At 45.0% G+C, this 19,005-nt stretch overlaps 1 protein-coding gene across 1 annotated transcript in view; it reads left to right on the top strand.

Annotated features, from left to right (window-relative positions):
* Positions 1-19,005, top strand: part of SYN3 (synapsin III) — a 198,974-nt gene that overhangs the window by 47,277 nt on the left and 132,692 nt on the right. The window contains exons 6-7 of the mRNA XM_054207635.1: positions 9,546-9,702; positions 15,999-16,088. Coding sequence (XP_054063610.1) covers positions 9,546-9,702; positions 15,999-16,088 — 247 coding nt within the window. The remainder of the gene's footprint in view (positions 1-9,545; positions 9,703-15,998; positions 16,089-19,005) is intronic.

Raw genomic sequence — 19,005 nt, 5'->3', positions numbered from 1 at the left:
AAGTTAAATATGGGAAGGAAGAGGTGGCACTTATTCATCTCAAGGGATCCCTCACCTACTTAGGCATAACAACCCCTTCAACAGAGAAATGGAGCCACTTCTGGGTGCGATGGCTGCACTACTAAGCAGTGTGAAAAAACAAGTGTGGGCTGATGCCTGCTTTTAAAACACTTGGGTGGATTCTTCATCCTCCTTCCTGTGCATTCACACGACTTCCTTTTGCACAGGTCTACACACACACACACAGACAGACAGAGTGAACTGTCTGGAGTCTAATTTACCTTAGAAAGCTCTTGGGATGTGTCACCTCTACTGGGGTTAGATGTAAGGAATGGGATTTTCATTTTCACTTGTCTTCATTTCTCTGAAGGGCCCTTCATACCAATGTTTCCACAGAGCAAAGAGGCCGTCAGTGCTGGCACCGCACCCACTCTGAGGTGCTTTTATGCTCTCAGGATATTATAAAAGTGTCTTAATATAAATGAGAATTTGGGCTGTCTCTGCTTCTGACAACACTTAGACTCCCAAACTATGATCTCAGCCTCTGCATTAGATTAAATGCAGTTCTGTGTTTGCCTTTTGGGCTTTACAAGCCTTCAGCTATTAATTCCAGTAGATGTGGGAATAAGGCAGGGATATGTTGAAAATCTGGACAGCTTTCTTACATGGGGAATACTAATGTCTTTGGGAGCATTTCAGACTTTTAAGGATATAAATTAATCATGCACCAGACTGCTCTCATCTCCTGTCTCCCTGTGGAGCTGGCTCTTTTGCCATTGGGGCTGATCATCCAGGGGAGAAAGCGCATTTTTGTGTGTCTGCATGGGACCTACCACAGTGGTGGCCATACCACTTCCAGTGTGCCATGCAAACTGACTGTGATACCACAGTACGGACAACAGCCAATGAACCAGGAGATGCCCAGGGTCTGAAATGGGGAGAACCCTGCATGGACCAATGGCCCTGGCAAGTGGGGAGGGGTGACAAAACTGACAGCAAAGTGAAGAGGAGCTGAGTGCTACGGATAAAGCCTTGCTGTGGGGAATGATCTCTGCCGTGGAGTGGTGTTTAGTCCTACAGGCCTTGCCTGAATTTGGCCGGTCTGTATAAGAAGGTGTGTGTTTCACCCTGCTCGCCCTGGATGATATGCCCGCATCACTCGCGGCTGTGGTGGGGTCAGTGAATGCTCCGATTCCTCCATACAAGCCCATTCATTCCTTTAATTAACATTGACTTTCCCGTTCGTTCCAGCTGATTCAGTGCTTCTACTGTGCTCAGCGCTCTGATAACAGGATGACAGCCTGTTGAATCACCATCCCAAATAGATGAGGACCTGAAAGTGCTTTTTTCCAAAGGGTATTTTCGCACCACAAGCTGCAGTACAATCACAGCACGAGGAAGCAAATCCTTTTACATGGGAGGAGCAGGGAAGAAACTGGCCAGCCCAGCAGCAGGTGTTTCTCTGCTGTTCAGAACTTGCAGACCCCAAGAGACGTGTATTCTGGCTAAAAAAGGTCTGCCTGCTCCAGGATGCAAGGCTCTTTAAAGTCCAATGAGGACACTGTCCTCTGCCCACTGCACCCTTTCCTGTCCCAGTAGGTTCACCCACCCCACAGGGCCATTGACAAGCTGCTTCCTGAAAGAGGCACGTGGGCTTTCTAACCTACAGAGGCCATGCTTTGTCACCGCACAGTAGCTGCACATTGCTAGAAGATGAATATTTTCTTGTCTCTTGAGGACTATTCATTCACAAGAGCTGGTGGTTTCTTGCAGTTCTTCTACAGGGATAATATCCAGGGAGGTCACGGGAGCAGCTACTGTCCCTGGACACTGATGTAGGACATATTGGCAGGCAGTAGGTCACTTCACATCTTCTTGTCTTGCAGGAAGCTTGTGTCAAAGAGGAACGCTAGGCTCTGTCTAGTCCCTGTCTTTTGTAATTTAACTCTTGATCTAATTGGGGTCTTTTTTCAAATGTCTTTTTCTATTTTTCTGTTGCTCTCAAACCAAAATTCTGAAAATTTCTGCAAAGGTGCAGATGGGAGAAAAAAATGGGAGAAACTGATTGGGAGAGTTTAGGTTTCTAGAAGCCAGATGGAAAAACATGTTCTCCCAAGATTCACAGAATGTGCCACATGATATAGTACAATATGTGCTATATATTTAACACTGAGCAACATTTGGGCAATATTTTTGTATTGATGGCATGGCAATCTGTAAATGTAAGGGAGAAGTGTGTGTAACATCATGTAAGCTTTTGAAAGTGCACTTTAGGCAAAACACCAACATGCCAAATGACCACTTCCCTTACCGAAATACCCTGCAGAGACAATGGGCTGGGACAAGGTGGCAGATAGGGTTGACCCTGACAAGCCGCAGTTCCACATGAAGGCGTTTAATATCTCCAGTAAGCATTTATAAACAAGAGAAATTATTCCCACATGGGGGATGATTTACCACCATCTTTCACTAATATCTCCCCTGTCTTCACCTGCCTATCCCTGACCTCTTCTTTTTTTTTTTTTTGGAGCAGAAGATAAAAAAAGAGAAGTTGGGGTGTGCTTATTTATGTATTTATTCTCAGTTGCTTCCATCTCAGCTCCTCCTGCTAAACAGCTGCTTGGAGGCCTACTTCTCCCTTTGGGGTTTACTGATCTCCCAGATGAATAACGTCCCCCTTCACCTCCCCAGCAGCTGGCGCCCAGCCGACGTGCAGGCAGGATGCTGACAGTTATTGGGAAAACATTTGGCATGCAGGCAGCTGCCAGAAAGCAAAAGTCACTCTGAGCAGACCAGGGTGGGGAGCATCTCAGAGACTAAACTACTCCCTGGCCCTTTTCTCATTTACAGTAATTCTTTCCAATAAGAAATGTGCTGCCAGGGCCTAGAGCACTCATTAATTAGTTAATCCTGGACTGAACGCAAGAATGATTAAAGACTGCTGTAGATTGTTTCAGTCTTGATCGGCTTTTTTCTTTTTTTTTTCCAATCCTGCTTTACTTCGTCTCCTTTCTACGTGGGTTTTTACGAAGGCTTCTTCCAAGGAATGGCAAACAGAGAAGTGAAGGGCCAAGTCCAGCTGCACCTGAACTATACTGGTCAAGGTGGATCTTCATTAATGACCTGATACTGGGAGACAATGCAGCATCCACAAGCTTGTGGGTGCCAACAAGTTGGGGGGCAGGAAGTGATAGATATGCCAGAGGGTAGAGCTGCCATTCAGAGGGACTTCATCAGCTGGGGAAATGGGCCAACGTAACCTCACAGAGTTCAATAAAGACCATTGCAAAGTCTTGCAGTGAGGGAGGAATAACCCCAGTGCTGCTGGGGAGGCAGCTGGAAAGAAAAACAGTTCTGCATAAAAGGACCCAGAGATCCTGTGTGCGCTCGCAGGGAAGAAGCCCTATGGCTCGCTGGGCCCTATTAGCAAATGCGTAGCTAATGAGATACTACTCACATCTGGAGTGCTGTGTCCAGCTGTGAGCTCCCCAGTACAAAAAAGGTATTGACAAACTGGAACAAGTTGAGTGAAAGGCCACCAAGCTCGTTGGACTGGACTAAAGACATCCAAGGAGAGACTGAGAAGTGGCTTTGTTCAGTCTCTAAGAAGAGGCTGAAGGGGATCCATCTACAGCCATCAGGCAACTAAGAGGAGGGTGCAGAGAAAACGAAGCCAGGCTCTTGTTGAAGGTGTGCGGTGAAAGGAAAAGAAAAAACAGATAAGAGGTGCAGCAGGTGAAATTCTAATTGGATACAATTTTGTTAAAAATTAAAAAATACTAGAAGAAGTTCCCAGAGAAGCAAAGAGATCTTCATCCTTGGGAATATTCAGACTTTGACTGGACAAGTCCCTGATCAACTTAATGTCACTTTAAAGCTAGCCCTGCAATGAGCAGAGTGTTGGGCCAGATGATTTCCAAAGATCTTCTCTGACCTAAATTACTCTACGACTTTTTATTCTGTGATGTTGGAAAGTGTTTGGATGACCTTCTGTAAAAGCTTTGGGTCACAAGCATTTTGAAGGCAAACTGCTGTTGGCAGGTGTGGTTGTTACTACTTTGAGGCATCATCTGGGTCCACATGCTTTTCCTTGTCAAGGTTGATCAGTTTACAAGTAAAATATAAGGCAGGGTTAGGAGACTGCCACAGTATGGTTTACAGAGTGTGTGACATGCGATTTTATAGCTCGTTAACCATTGTTAACTGTGGCTGTGGCTGAGAAGCAAATCAGGGCATCTTCCAGAGTGTCCTTGTCTGCATATAGCGGTACTACTCCTACTGCCACCGTGATTCCTGGTTCCTGCTGCTTTTGCTACACTGATCTCCCTCACACCTCATGGGTTTTCCCCAGCCATTCTATTTACAGAGCCAGTCTATTACAGAGACCCAAAAGACTCCCTGCTCCTCTCCTCCAGCCTGGTAAAGGAAGGTCATTCTTTGTTCTATGCTACGTTCTTGTTTTCGTGAAACCAGATCTGCGTTACCTTATTCATATAAGTAATCACATTCATTCTTTCTTTGAATAACTTCAGCAGAGTTTACTTCTTTCTATGGAAAATATGACATGAGGTTTTGGCTGAAATGAGGGTTTTTTCTTAGCAAACTTCCTATTTTACCATGACTTCCAACATAACATTAAATCTAACACCGTAATAGGTGAAAACGTCATAGATTTCCTATTACTTTTCAGTTATGTAGTAACAATACTATTAACACCCAAGTAAAGCACAAAACAAACTTGTTCCTATTTGTAAATGCCATTTTCTATTAGCTCTCAGACACCTGAGGCACTGCATAGTTGGAGGGATTATTGCACTTCTCAGGTAGTTGCAGCCACTTATGGTTTGGACTTGTGCCTCAAAAGCTTGCCTGAAGGCTCCATTAATTGGCAGTAATGCAAAGCTTGATGTATCATATTGCTTAATTATGCACTTTTCTTCCTCTCTGTATCATGCCAAGCAGATAGGAAAGGCTTTGGAAGAGAACTTAGTCAAAATATGTTATCACTGAGAACTGTCAGAAAACCAAATAAGGCCTCCTTGAATAATGGAGGGTAGACAGAACCTGAAGCAAGGATGTCTGTCTTAAGTGTCCAGGAAAGATCTTTTCCTATTGACATGAAAGATGAAGTGTCTTGTAAGACTGGCACTCTAAGAAAGAGAGCAGGAGAGCCCGTCCTTCTCCCACAGCAAAAAGCTTTCTAAACTGCCATGGTATTTTGACAACATAGTCTATTCTTGAGTGTTCTTTCCTCATTCCCGTGAAGCTCTTCGTGCTTCAGTGAGAAAAGCTGAAGGACCAGCAACCAAGACAGAGTTACGGCTATATGCAGAAGTAAGAAATAGGAAATCTCTTTAAGGCATGAAACCTCCCAGCAGGATTTGCTGTCATCATCTTCTCTACCCTACGGCAGGCTGAGGACTCGCTTTCTGCAGAGAAATGTTATTGATGATCTTGTTTAGAGCTGATCCTATTCTCATAATTAGAGAAGTTAGACATATGGTCACCAGAACAGCTACTGCTGGTCCTGAGATGTTTAACTTCCATATTTAACATCAGGAATCTCTTAAATTGTTTTATATTCCCTCACTTCTGACAAAACTATTTCCAAGATAGCTAACGCTGTCACAGATTTAAGGGTAGATGGAACCAACCTAAGAAATCATATTCTGCGGTCAAATATCTTCCTATTTAGGTGTTTTGTATCCAGGCTTTATACTCATGTTTGTCTCTAAAGTATAGCTTTACCACTAAGAAAGAAAGAGACTGCTAAAATGCATTGGAACAAGTTGAAAAAGAGTTAGTTAAATGGAAATAAGCATCCTGCACCACAGTATCAGAGTCCAGGGTCAGGACTGGCAGGACTAGCAGCTTCCCAGCCAGACACTCGTCATCACCCAGAGGTGATTGACTCTGGTAATTGCTGGCCAACCTCCATTGCCAATAGGAGAGGTAGGCTGAGTGGCTGCCGTGCGCCTTAGCTAGCATCTGGGACAAGGAGGCAACTACTGCAGAGGGAGAAAAGTCACAGGGACCTGTGAGTGGCTGCTTCACTCTCGGGGTGGCCAGTTCAGTCGTGCACCACTTGGAGCACTGAAAGGCTTGTGCCATGTGTGGCAGAAGCCATTCACTGTGGCCACACAAGCGGAAAGGAAAGCACCTTTCCATTCCACAGGAAAATGAAATCTCACCAGCTATTTCAATCTGAAAATTTTTCCAGTCTCCTGGATTATTTCTTTTTTAAACAAAGGATTCTTGTATCTCTACGCCACTCTGGGAATGTGTTACATGCATTTTATATTTTGCCAGGCAGTGCTAGGAGCCAAACTCTAAATGAGAACTGAGCTCTTGATGTCTGAGAAAGGGCTTCTGTAAAAGGGTTGTGGCCAAAGATGGGGCTCCAGCTTTCTCCTGGAAGCTTCCTCCATCTGGCTATCACGCTAAGGAAGATTCACGACTTCAGGTAGGTGTCTGCCGTGCAGCCCAGGAAGGGCACCGCACAAACATGCAGAGCATAGCTTATTAGCAACATGTTTTAAATCTGTGGTTTACTTTTAGTTCCATTTACCTATCCCATCTCCCAGTCCATCAGATGTTTGAATGGGCTGTCCTGTATTCTTTCTGTGACTCATTCCCATGACCTCTCTTTAGCAGGGTCTAGGTACAGTTTTATTCCAGACTGCTTATGGTCATCTAAACGCTGGCTGGACAGATCTAGTGGAGAGGAAAGGCATGTGCTCCTGCCACGGGTCTCCTAGTCCTGCTGAACTCGGATGCTAAGGACCTCAGCACAGTAGGTGCTACTGAGTTTGGCTCACCCAAAGGTTTTGGCAACGGTGTTTCAAATGTGGGACTTCTGCCTAACCTGTCTGCCTGCCAAGGATATCAGCTTTCTGTCATGGGAGATGCTCTTGGGTTGGGCTGAACAAGCAAAGAAAACAGTTATGCTACTAGTTATTCCAAATCCAAGGATTGCTATGTTAGCTTAAGCTTTACGCTCTGAGAATGAGCAGTATCTTGCAAAAGTGATCTTCTACTAAAAAAGCAAGAATCCTCATGTGAAGCAATTAAGTTCTCTTCTCTCCAGACTAATGGTACCCCCAGTCATTCAGTTTTCACACCACCATTCCTCCCATGACTATTCATTTCCCTTTTATTGCCTGCTGTCCTTTCTAGCCCCTCGCCTCACATTTTGCCACTGGTCTCTGTTTCTGCTTTACGGACATCTTGCAGCCTCCAGGGCTCTCCAACTGATGTTTATTTGTAGCTAGTCCCAGGCCCTGCACTCCTCTGCCTTGTTCTCAGTATCCATGGGAACATCCTCATTGTCCTGCCGCTCAAAACAGGGATTCAGTGTCCACCGTCGCTTTAGAGATTCACTCCTCATCTGCTGCATGAGAGAGTGCCCTGCCTTCCTACACGATGCAGAGTTTGAGAATAGGCTTTTCTACATTAATTCTGTATTCTCGCGTCCATCTTCTAAGTTGAAAAACTCTTCCTTTGCCAGGATCTGAAAAGACAAGAGCTTTTTTTCTGAACTTTTGGCTGGCAGAAATAAATCCACTGAAGGCAGTTTCCCAGCCACTGCGTGTGCCCCCCTGGTCCCCTCCCCGGCTGGCCGTGCTCGTTTGCATGCTTCATCCCTACCACAGCGCCATGTCCCCACCCCGGGATGCCAGGCAAATACTGCTATTTCCTTTGGGAAGACCAGAGCAATGGTCTGAACCATTACCAGGCAGCCCCACTAAGTGCTGTTCCCTAAATCAAGTCTGGGGAAAGACTTGAGCCATAAAGGGACCATTTTCTTCTTCATACACTCAGAAAGCTGAATGAAGGAGGGACACACCTGAAGCTCCTGCCCCTCCAAGCACCACAACAGTTTAGTAACTTAGTGCAGATATCGAGTCCTGGTCCTGACGAATCCTTCCTGAGGACCTCTGCCTGCCTCTGAGGTACTTTCTACATGGCAAGTCCAGCCGAATGGAGCAGCTCAGGGTTTCCAAGATTTGTATTCGCTTGCTGTTTCTCAGCAGGAGGCCACCGCTTGCCTCACCCCCACTGACACCAGGGAGGTCCATAAATCAGCTGCAGAGCGATAGCGCAGCCCTCCTGATGCTCATTATGCTTCTCGCTGCTGGAGGAAAGCACCACCTTTGGTGCCAAGTACATTAAGGAACATGCCTGGGTTTAAAAATACTCCATGGGAGGGAATCACAACATTTCCAAAGCTCGGCCTCTTGCATCACAAAAGCAGAGCATGCTCCTCGCCATGTCTCGGGCAATAACAAAAGCCCAAGGCCGACAAACAAAATGAACAGCTTTGAAACAACAAAGCTGCGCTGGGTTTTGTATACAGTGTTTGTTGCCACAGTCTGGCCCAGAGTCACCATCTCGGATTTCCCTGCCAGAATGATGGAAATATAAATAGGGGCTATAAACCCAAAGTATTTCCAGCTCATACATCCAAAGGATAGAAATTATAGTCTCTTAGCAAGGAAAATGTTCGAGGGTAGTGAGGTAATGGGACCTGGTTACAGAGATCATTTCTCTGAAAAACTTTAATACAGCATGGAAATTTTTCCAATGTCCTTGATGCAACCTCTGTTAAAGTATAAAATAATCCCCTATTTCAGTGGAAAAGCCCCTTCCATGCCTTCGAGAATGAACTGCTGAGCTCCATTTTGGGAACAGTTTCTTTCCAGCTGCTGCTGTTTCCAGAGATTTCTGAATGGCTCCGAAGGCACAGTGTCAGCAAGGAATGGGATCTGGCTGTTTGAAAGATAATCCGTCGCCTGTTGGCTTACCTAGAAAAGGCCTCACTTTTCTGTGCCTTTGCTGAGAGCTGCTGCTGTTGAACCATAGGAGTCTCGGCTTCAGTCTTGCTAAATAATATTCTGGAAGCCCATGCCATGAGTCACAGCACTGGATGAGGGGCTCTGCTCATTTGATTAATTACATTACCATGCCTGCCCTTTACTTGTTGACTCATAGCCATAGGAGCCTGGGATGTGCTGCGTATGTAGTGAGCTGATTAAAGGGGGAATGTATGTCAATGTATGGATGTGTACAATGGCTTTTTGAAATCCCTCCTGATCTTCCCACCCACTGGGCATTGATTCAATATCGAGTTCAATCATCAGGAAACAAACTTGCTCCCTCATCTGCGTCGCACATTGCAAGGAGCTTGCCAAATATGGCCAAGCTTTCAGAAAGAAAAGAGAATCCCCCCACCAGTGAATTTATGACCCTTGGCTCCGCTCGTGGCTTGTTCCTGTGCATGCCTGAGTGACATGGAAACTGCAGCAAATCTCTTTGGCCTGTTTCTATGCTCTCACACTTGCAGCTATGTTGGATTTTCCCTTTTTTTAATGACTAGAGTTTTGTGTTTGGTTTGCTACCTTCTAACGCAAGCAACCTATGACGAGAGGAACAAAGAAGAGCAATATGCATTAATGAAAAGGGGAAGGATGGAGAAGAAACAGCGGGAGGCTAGAAGTGTTGCTGGGTGTTTGAAAGTGAAACGTCACTCCTCTCATCTCTTCCAGGTCCTTCAAGCCTGACTTTGTCCTGATCCGGCAGCACGCCTACAGCATGGCTCTGGGAGAGGACTTCCGCAGCCTCATCATTGGCCTCCAGTACGGTGGCATCCACACGGTCAACTCCCTCTACTCCATCTACAACTTCTGCAGCAAGCCCTGGGTGGTAAGTGACGATCCAGCTCCCAGTGCATGCCAACACTGCGAAACAGATACGTGGTACCAATAAAGCACCAAACTCAGCTCCCAGTCTGTTTCGTAGGAATTCGTCTCTTTAGGTTAAAACCACCATCTAAACAACCTTAGGAATCCAGCTGGGAATTTTTTTGGGAAAAAAAAAAACTACCAGCACTGCTCCTTATCAGCCTCTAGTGATATCAAGGTGTTGTTTCCTCACCCTGAGTAAGACGTTTCACCTGTCCCAGACACTAATGTCTCACAAACAGCTAACAGTACAGTAACACTTAGATTTCTTTTAAGACAGAGTAGGTTAATGGCAATAGATTAATAATATCAGATCAATCTCTGACCTGACCAAAAAATGGCAAAACTACCTTAAAAGAAAAATCAACATTTGCTGCTTTAGAAGGTATCGAAACTACAGTATTTTTAGCATCTTTTATTAGATGCACACTTGTGGTATCCAGGTGGCCCAGCCTAAGACTAAGATTACCCATTCCTTGACAAAGTGCAATCTGCACTTATCCTCTCTTATCTTCTTTTCCTACTTTTTCTGGGTAGTGCTTTGTTGTGAGGACATTAGCTGAAAAGAAAGGCGGGAAAGGTAGAGAGATGATTTCTTCAACAGCTAGGTCTAGGAAAGGAGGAACACAGAATGACAAAGACCTGGGAAACAGGCAGAAGGAAAGTGGAAAGCATGTAGAGTTTTTCAGCTGTTTCAGAAGGAAATACAAGATTATCATGAGGTGTTGTTTCATTGAACCTGAAAGATTGCACCTCAGAAACACTTTGGGCTGAGTCAGCTCTTGGGGAGAACAGGACAGTGTTTTGGTGTTTTGCACTGGGAGCTCCCTTCACCTGTTCTTTAAATTTTGTCAAGTTCACCCAAAAATCTCAGAAAACCATAAAAAATATTATCGTTGGCTTGTCTTAGCTGATGTCTGTAATGACCCAGACTTTTATTTCTATGACTGTGCAGTGTTGGATTTAACTCATTTCTTACCAAAAAGGTACCAGTGGAATAGACATAGTCTTCTCAGTTTTCACTCTTTTATGACATTTGGGGGGTTTGCTGTGACCAAAGCAAGGTCCTGTCTTTTTCAAAAATGTTGCAGTGCAGTAATGAGAGTAGTGAGAAAAATCTCACTTTTCCATTAACGTAAAGGAAAAAACATCTCACTTTTCCATCACTGTAAATGCACATTTGGCTTCAGTCCCCCTTTGAATGATGAGGATTGCCGGGAACGGAAAGGGGAGGAAGAAAGGGATCAACACCAAGCTCAGTACAACACCTTTGCATTGTTTCCAACATGAGCGTGTTGACCCTGGTGACCAGACAAAAAGCCTCTGCGTTTACACTGGCTTTTGCTGAGGAAGACAGTCGTGTGGTCCATCCCATCCGATCTGGGGGTTGAGTCAGTCAGGGGTTAGTTGACATTTTTCAACTCACGCCTTGTAATTACATTTCTGATGGTGTGCCGGGGCCTCAAGATGCGACAGGCCTATTTTTAGGAACCTAAAAGACAAGAAAACAAACAAACTCAGCACATTGAAAAAAAAAAAGAAAAAAAAAAAAGAAAAAGCGAGGCTGGCAAGGCAGTGTGGGAGAAATTGGCTCTGCCAGTAACTTGGCTCTAGCTATTCTGGGTCCGGTTGTGCCATGCTTTCCTCACGGGGAATACAGCTGGCTCAGACAACCTTCCCAGAGGAGTCAAGGAAACCACTTGTAAACACTTGAAACAGGTTTGCAGAATGCCTCCTTTCCCCACTGCCCCCCCAACATGCATCACCCCCCCCCCCAAACCAATCACTGTAACTCACTAAGCAACCGAAGAGCTCAGGTGGGATCTGAGCTGGTATTTGGCCCCACTGAAATTTTATCAGGTGGAAGCTCAGGTAGAGATTGCGGTGGGGCATCTGAGGGCAGAAAGCTTCGCTGGCAGCAGAATCGGGAGATTTTGATTTTGTGATAGCTGGGAAATGAGAGATAGGGACAGACTGGTGCACGTTCCACTCCGGTTGCAAAACAGGCATCTTGAAATAAGAGAGCTGCTTGACAAAGATTACTGGAAACTTTTTGGACCTAAAAAAAAGTTGAGATACATGAAGAAATGAAATTAAATACCCCTGGGAAATGTGCTTTTCACTCTCCCTTTTTATTTTTTCCAAAAATGGCTCCATTTCATAGAAATGTTTATGATTTTGCGGAGGGGGATGGAAGTAAGACTGTTTTTTCTTGGCAATTTGCAACAATGTTTTTTTCTCAGCAACTCTAATTACAATCAGCTGAGTCTGGGCTTGAATTTACTCAAACATGCAGCCCCATTTTTTAATGGCATTTGCAAGGTTTCCAGTGCTGCAATACACAAATTTCTTCTTAAGGTTAAAATTTGCATTAAACACAGGCACAGTTTGAAATAGGCGTCTCTGAAAGAAAATCAGAGTATTCAGGGGGATCCCACACGCAGAGAAACATCTGAGAAAGCTGAGTTTTGAGATGATCCCAGAATTATTGAGAAATAATGCTACAAGCGCACTAAACACAATGCTTCAACCACTGATAATAATTTTTGTGTTAGAAAAGTTACAATACAAAATAGAGTGGGAACAATGCTCAGAGCAATCCTCCTATTCCATGCAGTTAATGTCCGTAATTGCAGGGCAACTTTTGCATCTTTGAGACTGCAGGAAACATGAAGCCTTGAGGTCAGTCACCTACAGGGTCCAAGAGACTCCCAGCCAAACTGTTATTGACTGTCACGGGATATAGGCTCCCCGCCGACCTAGGCGCTTTCAAAACGTGCAAAAGACCTTGAGATTCCTCTGAATGGGTCTTTTCATTTCTCTGTAAAGACTCACTGCAAGTAGAATCATAGAATCATAGAACGGTTCGGGTCGGAAGGGACCTTAAAGATCATCTAGTTTCAACCCCCCCCTGCCATGTAACTCTGATGACCAACCGGCCAGGCAAGGCATTTCACTTGCGTACCTGTTCCTGGTTCCTTAAAACCAGTCTGTGCCACATGACCTTGCCCCGTGTCTTGCTCTGTGGTCTGGGTGCAATCTCACTAAAACCAGTGGAACCACAGAAAATAAGAACTGATACCAAAATGTGGAAGGGGCAGTTATACCTAGCTGAGCTGCTGACAGTAACATTCCTACCCATCTCAAACGCACCGGGAGGTGCTGCTTGAGCCCAGCTATCAGGTACCTAGGAGCCTGCTGCACCATGTAACATGGGTGTCTCTTTGCCAACATCCTGTCCCTAACAATTGGCAAAAAATAAAAAAAAAAAAAAAGAAGGGAATTGTCCCATGAGGGTCAATACCAAAGTCAAACATTTTTGCAGGCTTGGCCCATTGAGGAGGCTCCCAGGTGGTCAAGTCTCTCAGCTGTCCATCTGAAACACTTGCTGCTTCAGCAACAGCCAAGAGCTGTGTGCTTCTTCAAAAGGAAGCCCAAGGAACAAGTCAGGACCCTGTCTCTCAGCTGCACAGTTGTTCGAGTTATTTTGTTTGAGCTGCTTTCCTAGGATAAACGTATGCCACCTCAACGTCACAGCGTCCGTGGTTCGCCAGGGCTGCACACACGCGCAGTGAGGAGCGTGTGCTGCTCTCAGCCGGGGTGTTCTTCCTCCTCTCCCTGTCTCTCTCTCATTCTGTTTAACTTTTTGCTCGCTTTGCTAGTCAAAACAGGGCTTTATTTTTCTTCTCTAGGATGTGCAGGGCTAGTGCAAGTAGTTAAGAGAAGCAAGCTGTCCTCCCTCCCCAACATCAATACCCTCCTTGCCAATAATAATTATTCTACACGGGGGTTTTATCTGCTGATGCATGTGAGGGGGTGTGGTGGTGTTAGTGATGGGATATGCCACCTCTTGATGTTTTTCAGTTTCTCGTAAATGCCACATTTTGACCTACAAGATTAGGAAAAGGATTCTTCGCATTTGTCTGCAAATCTGCTGGCAGCTGCCCTTTCAGCATGTGGCCTGGGTCTGGCACACACCTTGCAGCCTAATTTTTTTGCACACTGGCTGCATATTTTCTACACCCATACCACCCTTTAGCTCACAATGGGATATTTCTTCTCCACCACCAAGTGAAGTTTCAACTTCTTGTACAGAAATGCTTTTGCTTAGACTAGCCCAGTAACCAGGACAGGAGCCCTAACATAGCTACTCAGCAGAAAATGTTCTCAGTAGCTCTGCCTTTATCTGCAATGTAACCTTGGGGTTGCAATTTGGCACATTCACTGGCTTCAGCCATTCTCAGAAGTGCTCGGAGCATGTAAGATTAGGCAGCTGATGCTATTGGGAAGAAAGAGGACTTTCTTTTCCTTCCCTTGTTCCCTAGATGTCTGTTTCCTTCCCTTAATCTGTGTGTTACCTCCCGCCGGTGACACAAAGGTCTCCTTCAAGATGAATGCATCCTGAGCTTTGATGGGGAACTTGGAGGAACTTGTGTAAAGGATTTACAGTGAGACATGGCCCAGATTGGAGGCCTTAATTAATTTAACCTGATTTTACTAAAATCTAGGGGTCTTGGAAACTAAATTCAGTTTCTAAATTACTTTGCAAATAGGACATCAATGGGGAATTCAGTCATATCTACCAGCTCGGCAGGAACCAAAATTTTTACCCGTGGAGCAATCCTAAATCATTGCATTCTCTTAACATTCATGGAAATAACCAAGCTACCTTTATTCAGCTTTACTCCCCCTTCTGCACGGCTGCCAGTCTAACCACTTCACCAAGCATGGCCAGTTCAGCATTGTCTGTGGTAACGGGGTTGTTCCTCTTCAGAGAGAAAGCAGGATGGCTAGATGCATGATTGTAAAGAATCTAAGTTGCTCCTGAGATCTGGAAGGTTTCATAGAATCATAGAATTGCCTAGGTTGGAAGGGACCTTTCAGGTCATCAAATCCAACCATCAAACCTAACTTTGACAAAAGGCATCACTAAACCGTATATCTAATCACTATGTCTACCCATCTTTTAAGTATCTCCAGAGATGTTGCCTCGAGCACTTCCCTGGGCAGCCCGTTCCAATGCTTAATAACCCTTTCAGTGTAAAAATTTTTCCTAATATCCAGTCTAAACCTCCCCTGGCACAACTTGAGGCCATTTCCTCTAGTCCTATATCACCTCTTATTCTCTTGGGTTTATCAACCCTGCTTCAACAACATTTTCTGTCATGGTTATTAACTCCTCTTTTACAGTTTTGGGGTTTTCTCCAGCTGATCAATGATAGATTGAAGAGGGAGGCTGCAGACAACATACAGAATAGTCTACTCGCTTCACAGATAGCCGAAGCGGAGCAGGAGTTTGCTGTGCTGCGCTTCTGTTGGGGTTTTGGAACCTGAGCAGAAATCAAAGCTCAGTCCTACCATGGGGAGCTTTGTGTCTGGCTGGGCATGACCCTGAATAATAATGTTTATAAGAGTGATGGTAGTGGTGATAATGGTGAAGTTCATGCTGACAGGTGGGGACAATGGCAAATGTTTGCTCTCGTACATGAAATACCAGAACTGTTGCTTTCCCCATTGATGTTACGCACTGCTTTCTCTAGATACTGTCCTCACAGACTGGCGCCTGCCTCAGACCTCACTGGTAGATGGGACAGGGGTAGCAGGTGATCTCCCTTTTCTCCTGCCATGCATGGGGGGCTGTTGGGAGACCCTTGGTTCATCATAAATGTCAGTTATGATTGATGATGGGCTTATGCTTCCTTGGTCTAATGCTCAAACCGGGTAGCGCTGGCAATTCCCTCTAGTCATCTCTGTCCCTTACCAACCCTCCTTCCCTTCAGCACAGTGGGTAAATGTGCCTTGCTTTGATTTGGCTGTGGGGCAGAGATACAAAGGAGAGCTTTGATTTATTTTGTCTGTGCTCTGGAGTGGTGGCACTGACTTCCTGCCTGGTCACTGCTCTGAGCCCTTTTCTCTACCAAGAAGGGAACTGCACCCTCTCCCCAGCCACATTTGGTAGGAAAGCTTGTTCATAGCAGAGCTGTAACTAAACCCAACTGATCCCCTTCTGACTCTTGCACCCCTTCTTCACCGTCTTAGTCCAAGGTTTGTGTACACAGGCTGGCATGGCCCTGGGTAAATACAGCTCCTTCGTATTTTTTGGTGCTCTCAGGTCAAGAAAGCAAGGTGGGAAAGGCATGACATGTTTCTCTCACCTCCTTCACCAGTACAAGAACATTTTGCAAACACTTACCCGTTTCACAATAAACTACTGACATTCACTGTGTCTGTTTTTTGTTCCCCCTCCTTCCCCCCAAGTTCTCTCAGCTCATTAAAATCTTCAACTCGCTGGGTCCTGAGAAGTTCCCCCTTGTGGAGCAAACGTTCTTCCCAAGCCATAAGCAGATGGTGAGTACCTTCGCTTTCTTCTGATGCCAGCATGGATGGGGGAGAAGCAACAAATGGGAGTTGGGCACAAGAGATGGTGGTGGGAATGCTGTGAAGAGTCTCAATCTTACTTCCAGAGAATTACTAGCTAAAAAGCAATGTGCAAAAAGCACTGCTCGGGAACCAGCCCTCCCCCAGGTCACATATGGACCCTGAAAAAGTGAACAATGAGAACAGCTCAAAACCAAAGCAAAAATGCATTGTAAAATCTAGTCTGCAAAAGCTCATCCCTTAGAGCAAAGTATCGCTTTATTCAGCCAAAGTGGAATTTTCCCCCTCCTGGAATTATTTAAAATACATTGATGATTTGGTACGTGGGCCATAAGGAGATGTTTGTTTCACAGTGTCAGTTTGCTTGGTCTGTCACGTGGTTGCCATCCATGAAACATTTATCAGCCTGACTGGGTCCTCAAAGTAAATTGTAGCTCTTGAAAAAGGGCTTTGTTTCAGCTTGTAGTGTTTCCTTTGCACAGTGGTGCTGGGGTCTAGTCTTCCCGTCAACAACCGAACACTCGGTGCCCTGTGAGGCTACTGGGCACTCTACCAAACTCTCAGGGCACCTTCCAAAGAGTTCTGCGTAGGTGCCTTTAATCCCAGAGAACATGGCGAAGTGAGTGGCTTTGTTTAAAACTATTTGTGTCTCTTGTTTTCCCTGGGTTAAAAGGATGACTAGTCCTTCACGATTTTTTGCTCCCAACTTGCACCCATGAATTAGTGGCTCTTCTTACCTGGATGAGGCTTTGATGAGACCCTGTGTGAAGCATGACACACACACACACCCCCCCTGCCCATGTAAGCCAGTGGCTGGCTGAGCTTATTTCCCGTGCTTGATGGTGAACTCGAGCAGCATTGGCAGCCCGAAGATTAGGGGTGTTGAGATTTCAAACTGGGGCTCAAAAACATTCCAACCCCACTTTTCTCACACACTTGTTCCAACACTGTGGGCCAACCACAACGCGTAATGCGGTGTAGGTGGTGGATATGGGCACCTAGTGGGAGCTTCAAAATTCAGAAGGAACTCTCATTTAGATTCTTGTGAATAAACCCACCGGCGCTCACTAGGTTCCTGAATACCTTGAAATGCCGGTCCTTCACCTCTCTGTTCCAATACTCTGTTCTCCGCCTGTGCTGTGTGGACAACAGCACTTCCATACTTCACAGGGACACCATGAAGGTAAGTACAGTCACGAGTGCTGTGAAGCACTCAATAATGCAGGGGTAAGAGCTGTATTATCATTTAAGACATAAAGAAATAAACACTATGGGACAGTTTGTTGCAGACTTTTAAGACAAATTAGTTGATAAATCCTGTTGCATTTAATTTCCGCTGCTTTTTAAAGAGGGTTTTGTGACATATGTAATACTTCAGGACAATTGTGACTTTGTCTGACCATCACTGCAGGAATAGTATTTTTGGAAGACTTTGTTAAGGTTTTTATTGCAAATAAGTTAGCTAGTACTATTTTGCATTATTTTCTTGTCTAGAAACCTGATTCTTGATTCCTCAGCTTGTAAATGCTTTTGTTACCAGCACAGTAGTTTAGTTTAGCGGACCACTGATCCTAATTTCACATATTTGTCATCTTTATAACTGATCACCTACTTGGAATGCTACTGCTTACTTGCAGATGCTATCGCTTACTTGCAAATGAATACCGAAACCTTTTTAAACTGTCGACAATCTCATCTGAACACAAACATGACTGTTGACATGCAAGCTTGAGTAATCTGTTTCAAATCAGTCCCTTTCCAAACATTCAGACAAGCAACAATCCGCTTGGGCAAATTCAGGCCAGCCCTTTCCAGGTGGGGAGTCTGCCTCACAGGTTGCATCTACAGAACTTCTCAAGATCTTTTCGGGGTGCATCTTCACAGTATCCTGGGCCGTGAGAGGCTGAGAGGGCAAGGGCTTACACCAAGCAAGCTCTGTTGCAGTCATGGCTCCACCGAGTACCTGTGGAAGTTGCTCACCCACTGTGCATCAGCTTCTCCGGGTGTCAGATAGGAATATCATGATCCCCCTTTCCCACTGTATTTCTTCCCTTTCCCAGAGGCATTTTCAAGCCACACCAGTTAGCACTCGTAAAATACGCTGTGGTACTTTGATGGCTGACCCCCTGGAAGTGTTTATAACTATTGTTATGGTTTTACCTCTTTGCAATGTGATATACTTTAAGTAATGAAGTTCTCACACAAGAGAGTGCGTCATCCTTCTATGTCCAAAACTTTCCAAAGTTTACTTTCTAAACCTTTGGGTTAAAAATAGAACAGATTTTAAAATCTGTTTCATTCTTTCATCCATGTAGAGAATAGAGATTTTCCTAAAGTAAAAGCGAGAGTTGAAAATGCTCTTTCTGAAGCTTCCTTCTTGTGACACGGTATTTTTAACCAGCCTTAAACAGTAAACCTAAAGAGAGGACACAAGGCTCTGACATTTCACAGCAGAGAAGATCCAAAAGATGAATGTCTCTTCCCTTTGCCACAGGCATGTACCTTTCAACCCTCCTCCCCATGATCAGTTTACTGGAAATAAGAGCAATCTGGCAACTTCTTCTAAGGTCCTTCTGGTGCTACGTGACAGCCATGACGACTGCCTTGCTCTGTAGTGACCCCCTACGGCCAGTTAACAAGTGGGATGCATTAACTTCAAAAGGGATTTTTCGCCTCTCCTGGGCTTATGACCCCAATAACCATTCTTAGAGAGATCAACCTCTTAAAAAGAGGGAAGGACTGCTGGAGGGATCTTTGCCAAAGCACAAGAACTGCTAGAGGTGGAATATCTGCTTTGGGGCCAATAAAACAGTATCAAGAAAGGGAAGGAAATGAATAAATCCACTTGCAAATCCATTTGTGTACATCTGAAATGGACAGAAACTAA

Source organism: Rissa tridactyla, chromosome 1, assembly GCF_028500815.1.
Source record: "Rissa tridactyla isolate bRisTri1 chromosome 1, bRisTri1.patW.cur.20221130, whole genome shotgun sequence".
In the NCBI taxonomy this organism is placed as follows: domain Eukaryota; kingdom Metazoa; phylum Chordata; class Aves; order Charadriiformes; family Laridae; genus Rissa; species Rissa tridactyla.
Note: the sequence above shows the minus strand (reverse complement) of the source record. Positions and strands in the feature narration are given on the sequence as shown.